General features: G+C 37.3%; 1 protein-coding gene across 1 annotated transcript in view; it reads left to right on the top strand.

Annotated features, from left to right (window-relative positions):
* The first annotated feature begins 413 nt into the window (after positions 1-413).
* Positions 414-12,140, top strand: part of cadps2 (Ca++-dependent secretion activator 2) — a 141,000-nt gene continuing 129,273 nt past the window's right edge. Inside the window, exon 1 of the mRNA XM_041256302.1 lies at positions 414-542. Coding sequence (XP_041112236.1) covers positions 414-542 — 129 coding nt within the window. The remainder of the gene's footprint in view (positions 543-12,140) is intronic.

Raw genomic sequence — 12,140 nt, 5'->3', positions numbered from 1 at the left:
TTGGAGCATGACACTGTGATTTGGCAACAGATTCAATCTGGACAAAAGGAAAAGGAGCTCAATGTAACATTCCTGGATTTAGCTAATGCATATGGTCCAGTGCCACATAAACTCCTTTGGAGTACTATAACAGAATTAGTGAAAGCCTATTTCAGGGACCTGCAGCTCTGTTTTTCAATTCCAGAGTTTACCACGACTTGGCAGTTTCTCAAAGTCAGAATCATGGCAGGTTGCACCATTTCTCCACTGGCCTTCACCATGGCTGTGGAATTCATTATTAGTGCCTCAAAATAGGTAGCGGGTGGAGAACATCTCGCTTCTGGCATGTACCTGCCACCACTTATAGCATACAAGGATGACATGACCATCATAACAACAATGGCAAACTAGCAGATAACATCAGTTGGGCACGTATGCTGTTCAAGATCTTCAAGTCGAAGAGCATCTCCATCATCAAAGGCAAACTAGTGGAAAAGGGGTTCTATATTGATGGCGAGGCCATTCCAACAGTGTCAGAAAAGCATGTAGAGTATTGGGAGGTGGTATGATGGAGATATAAAGGACAGTCCGAGTGGGAGATGGGAGCAAGCAGGCAGTGCAAGGGCTGAAGAGTATCCTGCGCAGTGCCCCACCAGGCTGTTCTAGTTGGTTGTTGAGGCTGTAGGGAGGCCGCACTTTGGTTGATTGCTGGAGCCAGCTTCGCCACCATGGTGTGTACCGACGCGCCACGGAGGCTGCAAATAGGCTGATCCCTTGAGCCAGCATGACACTTCAGCCATCAACACTATGCCAATAGGAGGAAATCCACATTACCTGGTAGAGGAATTGCCCTGAAGGCTCATATGTTGCAGTGAAGCTAAATAACAGCTGCTCGCATGTAATAAAAATCACTGTGCTCCAAGCAGGTACAACACTAACTGTAACGATGCGTAGTACCATAAAACATGTTTTAAAATAAAAATATGCATAATCTAAAACATGTATCTTTCAAAACTGGACACCTTTATAACGAATGGAAGCGCACAACAGGGAAGATTTTTGGAACTACCGGTATTTTGTTAGCTACAATGATTTTAAAGAGTGTATAGTAACTGCTGGAAATGCCTGCTTTGAGAAACACTTCCATGGGTTGATGTCCTTTCATTATTATTCATGCAGACTCACTTGGAGTAGGGTACAGGAGAAGCGCACATACTGTGAAACCTGCTGACAGGCTGCTTTTGGCACCGATGTAAAGTTCAAGCACTGTGATAAATGGATCTCTTGAATATTGGGGGGGGGGGATTTATGCTTTTTGGCTTCCCCCTCCAGTTAGAAGTAACACATTCTATTTAAATTCCCTGCTTGTGTAACTGACACTTGCTCCTGCTGTAAATAGTGTTGCCATGACAGTAGTATCAAATGCTTCAGCAGTGTTGAATAAGTAATTCTGATGAGCAGCAGCTGATGCATATGGAGAAAAACTGCCTCACTTTAAGCATTAGACATGATATCCATTATACTGATTTATGTATGAAGCTACAGTTGTTGTTGAATCACAGCTTTTATCCAATGCGTCTGTTTGTTGTTAAAATTGTAAAGTGAATGACTTAACATGAATTCAAAAAACGTTGATGTTTTAACTCCCAAGCCATCTGTTTTTTTACACCAAAGGTTTTGCCGGTTGTCAGTTTGGAGGTGTGATACATGGGATATTTATTCAGCATCCTTTTTTTTCTTATTTTCATTTGTGATCAAGGAAAAAAGCAAAGGCCATTCACATTCATCATTGGATTTTCCTTTTCGTTTTGCCTTGTGTAGGAAATAAAATTAAAAAGACGATTTAAATATTTTCAGATACAGTTAGCTCTTATAAAAGAGTGCTATGGAATACCACAATAAAAACACCTTGTGGACTAGTATAAAACCAAAGTACTCTTTAAGCATAAGGTCTTTGTGTGGGTCATACAAATAACAATGGGTCTAAATAGAAGTACATTGTGAATTCTAAAAATGGAATTCATTATTACATTATACAGCCAGTGCACATGTATTTGTATTTTCTATATGGCTATTTCCTAGTCAGCTAAAGATAACTACACTGGGTCTTCTGGCCATGCGGATGTCACAGCATGCTGTCACCTCACATGTTAGATGCACATAAATTAGTCATTGGGTGCTACTTTCATCTCCTAGCTTCAAAGGGAAAGCACTATTTTTATTTTATTAGATTGTAACATTGTAACATGGAGGCTTCTTTCATTTTAATTCATTACAATAAATGGAAATGTTGAAAACCTCCAGTTTAATACTTACAACAAATATAACCTTGTTTGAGGGACTATTTTTTATCCAAATATCCTTTTTTTTTTATCCATTAATAAAATTGTAAATTGTGTTGCAATAACATACGGCTTTGTTGGTTGAAGGCACGAAGCAAAGGAACCCAACTACAGCCGTATGTTATTGCAACACAATGCACGCCCTGCCATGTGCTATCCCTTACTTATACTGTGTTGTACAATTTCTCATACAGTGTAGTGCACTGGTACGCTATGTTTTTATAGTTTTTATAAGATTTTATACAGCTCCTGGTGTGTCCCTCTCATTCAGCTTTACCAGTTAATTACAAATGTATTTATATATATATATATATATATATATATATATATATATATATATATATATATATATATATATATATATATATATATATATATATAATATATTGGCAAAAGAAATATAATCAAAAGAAATATAACTCAAGAAGACATATGTCTTTAATGTGGGTCTGTTTTGTTTTTCTGTAGAAAAATCTGCAACATCTCTCCCATGCATGGTATACTTTAATGAATTATGAGATGTCCTACATGACAGATCTTCCCACTCTTGTTTGCCAAGGCATATTTACATGTAATCATTTGCCTAGGATACCAGCCCTAGGGTTTAAAGCTTGATGCTAAAGATCTCATAAACAATGACAATTGTAGTGCAAGAGCAGACTCATTAGTGGTGTTTCTGTGTTGAGTTTAATAACTGTTCTGCATGTTTTACATAGCCAAATGGGAAATCAATCTGGTCTTCAAGCCATGTTTAGCATTTATTCTACAATTTACTACCCTTAATTTAATTCATAACTAAAGTTCAAGAGGAGGGTCAGACACCAATCTCCGCGTCACCAATTGAATCATTCAATTTACACATTAGCCAATTAATATTGTTAGTACTGTAAATACCCTCTTCACTTACCTCTCAGTTGCGTTTTGATTTCATCGTACATGCATGCAGTCCTCCCCTCTGTACCTCCAACCGTAACCTTTCAGGTTACCTCCCCTCTCACTGCAGGCCCCCATAGTGACCTCCCTGGCCACTATGGGTGTCCAGTAGGCCTCCATAGTGGTCTCTTCTCTGTCAAATGATTTTCTTCCTTCTGCCTTTCCAAATGTGGCTTCAACAGGGCCCCACAGCCCCCTACTATTTCTTACCTCAAACGGTTGCCCAGCATTGCCACGCTTTTCCGTCCACTCTTCCGGCAGGCACCTGCAGTGACCTTTCTGGCCACTATGGGCATCCAGCAGGTCCCCATAGTGGTTCTCTCTCTATCTAATATTCCTTCTACTTTTTCAGCTACAATCTTTCAACAGGGCAACACAGCCCCCTTCTATTCCTTACATCAAACGGCTGCCCAGAAGGGCCCGCTCTTTCTCAGCGGTACAGCAGGTCCTGCTTTCTCTTTTCCAGGCTCACAGCAAGCACCTGCATTCCTCATTTTCACGTTGGGTTCCCAGCAAGTCCCATTAGCAGGTTCAATGTTCCCACCTCAGCCGGGCCCAACTCTCTCTTTTTCTCTTCTTTGCCCACGGCTATGGGCATCCAGCAGATCCTATTGTTTATGTAACTACTATCCAATGCAAAGTCTTTAAATATATGTTCACAGATTTTCTATATGTATTAAAAAAACATGAGCATCTTAACATGCACAATTTGAGACACTATCATACTGTTTCCATTGAGTACATTTGTGTTCATTTTTTTTTATCTTGTGGCACATTGAGGCAAATGTAACCTTTGCTATTTCTTGTTCAAAGATATTTACCCTTCTGTACCCCCTAATGATGCTCCTCTCTTTATAGTATCTAGAGCTGCATGTACTGCCTGTTGATAAGCGTTATTATTCCTTTTTTACATAGAAAGGTTTAATCCATTCATGTAGTTTTGAAAATATATTTTTACTCAGTTTATTAAGTTTTTTAAAAAGTGTATTTTGTTGTAGTAGGACATTAGATATATTGTCTTAAAAAATAACAAATATTTATGAAATCCAGTCACAGATATATGGATTTCCTTTGTTTTGTAATATCCATTTCCATACAAATATTGATTTAGTGTTACTGAGGTGCCTCTGCTTTCAAACAAGTTCATTCTACCTCTCTCAATTATTTGCTAATGCAAAAGAAACGGGCTTGTAACCAGGAGGCCCCCGGTTCAAATCCCAGCTGAGCAATTCACTTTCCTCCTTGTGCTCCATCTTTCAGGTGAGACGTTGTTGTAAGTGACTCTGCAGCTGCTGCATAATTCACTCACCCTAGTCTCGTATCATGTAAAGCTCTTTGTGATGGTGGTCCACTATGAAAGGCGCTATATACAGATTATTATTATTATTATTATAATCTAATGTTCCACCATTTATACTTTTTTTTATCATGACCATCAGTAATCAGTAATAAATACATGTGTGGTCCAGTGGTTGGATAAAGGGGCTTGTTACAGGTTCCCAGTTCAATCCCAGCAAGTCACTTAACCTCCTTGTGCTCCATCCTTCGGCTGAGACGTAAAACCGAGGTCCTATTGTAAGTGTCTCTACAGCAGCAGTTGTGATGCATAGTTCACCCCCTAGTCTCTGTAAGTCATACTGGATAAAAGCATCTGCTAAATGACTAATTAATAATAATAATAATAATAATAATAATAATAATAATAATAATAATATGTAGAATATATCATTGTGGCAGGAAATGGCTTTGCGGTGACGTCAGGCCAGAAGGAGGAAGTGAAAACCCAGGCAAGTACTGCAGTTGGAAAAATAGATACGCTGTGGCGCCATTTATTAAAGAACAAAAAATAAACAAAATATTTAAACAGAAAACCCTGCTCACAGAGCACAAAAATAAATAATTAAATAAAACAAAATCTTGAACACAAATAAACCGGTCAGGCTGAGCAATCGTCTTCACTGATCCTATGTTTTAAATTTTTTTCTCCTCTCGCTCTCCCATTCTCCACTTCTGAACACACCACACCGAAGTGCAGAGAACTGCAGCTATTTGTCTTGGTGTTCATCTCCCAATTAATAAATTAACTCATTTGACTTGGGAGATGACCACCCCCTGCACAAGGTTTTATCGTGGATGGTGCTACCCATCCACGCTACAAAACATAAACAAACACACGGCTTTCGCCGTCATATTTAAATCCATAAATCCTAAATAAACAATAACACTCCGCCAAAAATACAATAAATCATACAACAAATAAATACAACATAGGGGCTGAGGGGGAAACCTTGTTCTAAAATAAACAAATACAAAATAAAAACAAAACAATAACGTGGCGGATGACACCACGCTCGTCCACCACATATAAACAGACTTTAAAACAGCAGGGCTTTCCTACCGCCCTGCTACAATCATGTATATTTCCGATCTACACTAATTATTAGGGATATCTGGCCAGTAAAATATCTATTTATTGATTTATCATTGACCCTTTCAACACTGTCTAAGAAAAAATAACTCCACTCAAAACAGCAGACCAGTAAACTACTGTGTATGACTATATATTTTTCTGTTGAGTTACTTCGTGCTGAAATTGACTTCTGCACCTTTCAGCTTTTATCCACATCGGATTATGAATGGTGGTTCATGACTCCGCCCACCCAAACCCATGGAAAATGACACAATCGGTATGGTTTGGATTAGGTTTGTACACACCCCGGCTGCTAAAGTGTAACACTTAAAAACAAACAGCTATATAAAGAGAGATTGCCTTTAGCAAGAAGCATGTAGTATTATACAAGCCAGCTTTTTGTTTCTTATTTTATCATTTGACTGGATCTAACATCCCATACTAGTTTTATTTTTTTTAAATGCTTTTTTTTATTATTGCGTTGGTGTATAAGGATCTGAAGCAGTGTAGAGGACAGAACATGTATTACTATTAATAGGAATAGCCAGTGACATTAGCCTCTGCTTGACAATTTTGCGTATTTAAATCCATAGTCCATTACCTTGTTCTTATCAAAGTGGATCTGCAGACTGATATCATCCCCTGAAGGTACTTCATATTTTTGGCATTATGTGTTGTAATAATAAAAGGAACACTAGATGGAAAGTGACCTGGACTTGTTTAATATAGTGTGCAATTAATTACAATGTCCATTATCATAAAATCTTGTTTCCTTCACCTGCGTTTAATGTCGATCCAGCCTTCAGATACTTATGTAATTCTGGTAATGGTTTCTATATAAATACCTATGCAAAGTGCAGTACATTAGTTCATTTTATGGTTTAAGTATCACATATATTGTTCTATGTTCTTATGTACATAACTTCTGTATGTACAGTAGTTTAATGGGATTTGTCACTCTTGTACCCCTCACCTCAATAAAATTACATATTCAGTAGCACAAATGCCTGTATAAATTATATGCTATACACAATTGCTCCAAATGGCATTAGACCTTAAAGAGCAACTTATCAGAATGTTATTACCCTGTGACACAGAGCGAATGAGTCCAAGTCGACAAACTCCCTCCCGACTTGTGAGGGTGCTGTGTAACAGGAACAGTGTGCTTCATACTGGATGGTTGGGCAGTTCATTCCAGGGTCAGTTGGAAGCCAGCCATCCAGGAAAGGGGTGGAGTCAAGGTACCAGAAGTCATCGCCCTAGTACGGTAAACGTTGTGTCAATCATGGATTGGAGAAGACATGATTGAACTAGCTGTCGGATGGTGTGACTTAAGGGAATTTTAGGGGACGTGATGGCGTAATCTGTTCCTTTTGATGTGGTTACTGAAAGGACCTGTTAAGGAAGCAGAAGTAATTCAGTATTGTGAGTGTTTCATGTTTTGTTTGTTTGTTGTTCTAAGTGTTTGTCATTTGTCTTTGTTAGAGGGCTAAGCACTAGCCAGGAGCTGTCGCTACAAACCAGCACTAAACCCGGACTACACTACACCATTATTTCACAAACTATTTGTCTTTCACCACATCTGCACAAGAGCACTCTCTATTGGGAGAAGTGGCCGTGTCTGTGTTGTGTGTTAATTATTAGTGTCTTATTGTTTTGGGACTGAAACCCTTGTTTTGCACAGAGCAATACACATTGCTGTGTGGAGCCCGCAACCCAGCCAAATAAAGGAGCTGTTTTATTGAACTTTCACTGTCTTCTGTGTGTTATTCCTGAGCACTGCACCAACTACACCTGCGCATGGCAAGCCACTTTACCACAGAGCCTTTTAATAAGTGTGCGTGTTGAGTAGTATTCAGTCACATTCTAATTAGGCATGGATAATTCCAAAAAGGCGATTTACAGTATTTACAAGTACAACAGCAGAACTATGTGAAAACCTTTTGTACAATCCTTGTGCACACTAGAGCCTTCAAAGTCTTGTGGTGTATATTCCTTTCATTTTGGTAGATATTTTATTCTTTGTGATTGGTTTATTCGACCATGGCATGTTGTCTCAGCAGTTATTATCTGAAATTCACTTCTATGTACAAACATGCAGCAATAAGTATTTTAATACCATCTCAAGACACTCTTTGGTTTGATTCCAACCTTCTATCAAATGGCATTTAATTTATTTTTATAACCTTTATATTCACTGCTCATTGCATACTTATAAAAGGTAACACCCTGTTCTGGGTTGCTGCCTAGGCCCATTATTGTCTACTGCTGTGTACTCTTCAATGCCTCCGCACCACTTTGCAAGTTCTGACACCTTTTTAACAGCCGTAATGACAAGTTGAGTATGTGTTGACTGTTAAATATAATACATCTAAGTATTCTTTATGTAATGAAAGCAATACTTATGCCTTATTTACCATTGTATTAAGCATTATGTGCAAGTATAGAGACAGAGTTCACTTGTATTTTTGTATAAACTTACTGGGACTGATTTACATGACAGTAAGTGCACTGGACAATATGAAGTGAGTATATTTCTGTTGGCATAATGGTACAGAACAACTTGAAAAGTAAAATACTATACAAGTCTACTTGACACCTTTTCAAAATATTTTCCAGCTGCCAGCTTGCAGCATATTGTTCTTGTTAAGTTTAAAATGGACTGTTAATTAAAAGGTGAAAGGGTAAAGATCAAACGACCAAAGGTAGTACAGTTGTGTGCTATTTGCATAATGTTATAAACATAATAGGTAATTGACTGGCACATGGTTAAAGTGATTGAAGCTAACAAAATAATTCCATACATTCTCCAAGCCATGTACATCCATCATTCACTATATTGGACTCAAATGTGTCATTTTTAAAGAAATCTTCATTACATTACATGATATCTAGAACTACACTAGGTTAAAGAGATCTCTGTTTGCATGCCTTGCTTTCTGATAGTCTTGCACGTTTATGATCATTTCATCTGATGATAATTTGTAAAGCTTTTTAATTTTGTATGCTTTTATGTGTTACTAGCTATATATCATCAATAGGTACTTCTGTATGTTAACTGTATTCTATACATTATTAAAGGTACAGTAATTGTTATTAATACCTGTTCGATTATCCATACAAATTCAGTATGCAAACTAGTATCGGTTCCAATTAGTTTGGATAATTGACTATCTACTGTATATGTTTTATAATAGCTTTAAGGCATGCCATGTGCCTCATAACATCCCAAGTGTGCGGTTTTGTAATTGAACAGACTGCCTGTCCTGCCTTTAATGTTTAATTGTACTGGAATGCATTGGGTTAACTAACCACTGTACCATCCCAGTGAGAAAAAAAAAAAGTATTTGTCATTCAATGTGAAGAAATTTCAATTCACTCCAGAAATTTAAAGCATTTACTTCATGGAATAATTAATAGACTTGAATTGAGATTCAGCTAGATGTTAAATAGTTACATTTGTTGATGACAGTGGCATTGACCCTTGACATAATTATTGGGTTAAAGTCTGTATACTTGTTGCTATAGTTGTAATATTTGGTACCCAGCACTAGTCTATGATCAGAATAAAGGAATGTTGCACTGTCACATTCTGTCCATGCATTTCAATAATATTTCTTCACTTTTCCTCTCTACTTCATTTAGTAACAATTCAATCAGATAGCTGTTCCACATGAGATGCTTTGTTTTTGTTCCGAAAGAATTACATTTCAATTGCTGTTTCCGTGGTATTTGTCTCTTGTAACATAAAACCGCAAGTCAAATTATACCCCTTTGCTTCAGTGCTGATGTGATTATCTTCCATTACTGTATTTAACTTAGCACTGAGCTATATCAACCGCTGCATTGGCAAGGTTTTTCATGATGTCAGTTGATGGTAGCAATAGCAGCATTACGTCATTTTGTAATGCCAACTTAATCTATCATGTCTTGTTCATATCTATTAAGACCTGGGGGCCTAAGCCATGGCTCTTCTTGAGCTGCTACTATGGGTCAATTGATAATATAATACATGTTGTTGTGATATGCTGGAGCCAGTAGGAAAGACTGCCCAAAATGTACATATTGCTTTTTAGAAGCCAGGAATAAGAAATGTGGAAATGCTGGAAAAAAGCCAGTGTCTGTTACCTCAGCTGTTATATCTGTGAGTTCATCTGCAAAATTTGTTAGCAGCTGTTGACTGCAGTTTAAAGCCTGATGTTAAAGTACCCTGCAGAAACATATGACAGAGACATTTGAACATAGACCCCTTTCAAATACTATGTATGCATCACATTCTATCCCACAAAGCGAGGCTAGGAGGGATAAAAAGTAAACAAAGTGGCATGCCCTGATGAAGAAATTTCGACAAGCAAAAAGATATGTCTTGGCTGCATGTTCAGTGCCAGGCTGCAACAACAAAAACAAAAATCCTTGTATCATATGTGTGTACCAATTCAACAAGTGCTGTTGTGAGTCATATTGCATGTGTAAAAGTAAGGGAAATTCCTATAGTAGGAAGTAAGTGAAGGTGTCCACCTTGCAAGCACATTAAATTCACACTAAGGTTCATTGTTTGTTGATCTATTTTCTTTTTTTTTTTATTTAACTTAAGAGAAAGTGGTTAACTGTAGTCAAGCTAAATTGTTTTTACTTTGTAACTGCAATGAGCCTTTATTGTGAAAAATACATAAAGTTCAAGCCTACGCTTTATATTTACATTCAACTTGGGGTAAATGCCAGAAAGAAATGGACCTGGAATGGCATTATAACTAATTATATTGCATTTAAGAAGATAGTGACTTTTGACATGTTTCCTTTCACAATGTAGTGTCTACACAAACCAAGGGTGAGAAATATATGCTGTTATAACTCATCTTATAACTCATCACATCTTAACACAGTGTATGTACATTGGCCTTGTAACACTGTACACCCTTGGAAACATGCTTTTGTCCACAGTTCATAGATTTAGTTTTAATGTAGGTTTCCATTGTTGAAAATATTTATTCTGGCACAAAAGCCAGATCCCAATCTCTGTAACTAATATTTGCCGCCATGATTGTTTTGATTTTAACCCTACTAGCCTCGTTCTGGATTGGCTTATGAATATTCATGAGACAGCATTAAGAGTGGCCTATTTAAACTATAGTTTTTACTGAAAAGTGTTACATAATACAGCTGATTTCAGAATGTAGGGTGTTGCAGCTGGGCTGTGTTAACATTTTTAAGCAAACTGAGTCGTGCTTTTAGATTCCTTTTTTTTTTTAATTCAAGCTGCATTTGCAAGCAGGTGTTAAATATAATAAATAAAAATGTTTTATTATATTTTTATTGGCTTTATTATGGCTGTGTTATGGCCCTTTAGTTAAGCAGGGAATTTTTGGTTTCATTTTCTTTTTTTTATCTAATATTACCAATTAAATAGTTAAGTAAGGATATCAAAAAGTTATATGTTACTGAAGACTAGAAAGAAAATACAATCATGTTTTTGACCTCACTAAATTAAATAAGTCTTGACACATGACTCATCATTACAGCACAGGGGAATATGAGATACATTCATTAGGCAGAAGATATATAATAAATACATTAAATCAACCAAAGGCAGTAACAGAATGGTTCAACAAGCATCAGGAACATTCCAAGCGTGCAACTGAATGCCTGCCAACTATGTTGTTGCACAAGTGAGGAAACACAAAGGAGAACATCTCCTGTGATCTCAAGCACACTCTCCCTGGGGTGAATAGTGCCCTGAATTTTAACCTGCGATACAGTTCCACTCTCGAACCCTGCACATATTTTCATAAAACCATCCTGTGCCAATCTATAGAAACTGAACATTAGTAAAAGCTGATGCCCGATATTGCTTAGTGGAGCAACTTTTCGTCCTTTAACTTTGGCAGTCAGTTGTTCAAGATGGTTTTCTACAAAGAATAGTAAGAGCAAAGCATGCTGTTCCTCTTTGTGTTTGACAACTACCTGCCCTCCTCTTGACTTTCTTAATTTTCCTGCTGTATCTGTTTCCTTTTCTAAATGTACATTTCATCAGTCCTGATGTTAATCAAAATTTGAAACAATAAATTATTCTAGACCACGTGTGACAGTCCCACCCACGTAAATGTTTTTGTTTCTGCCATATCTACCACAAATTAGATTTGTGCTAGATATGGCAGGACTGAGTGGTTAGAATTCCCTTCTCGCCTAATTTAAATCCATGAGCAGCAGACGGCCAGATGTTGATTGACCAATTAATTATCAATTAACCCTGGCCACATGTTTTTAAAAGGGGGCTGAAATGCCTGTTCCTTTGTTCTACATACAAGCAGGGATTCAAACTGCCTGGGAAAGCGAGTTGTAGGATCCTCATGACTGTATGTGTGTCAACCAGGGTGAGGAAAAATATAAAAGGAAAAATGTATTGTTATCTAGGATCACTGTGTGTATACCAAGATCAGTGGTACTGGAATGAATAGGGGAAAATCTTAGGGTATTTT

The sequence above is a fragment of the Polyodon spathula genome, chromosome 8 (genome assembly GCF_017654505.1).
Source record: "Polyodon spathula isolate WHYD16114869_AA chromosome 8, ASM1765450v1, whole genome shotgun sequence".
In the NCBI taxonomy this organism is placed as follows: domain Eukaryota; kingdom Metazoa; phylum Chordata; class Actinopteri; order Acipenseriformes; family Polyodontidae; genus Polyodon; species Polyodon spathula.
The sequence above is the reverse complement of the archived record's forward strand: the minus strand, read 5'-3'. Positions and strand labels throughout refer to the sequence as shown.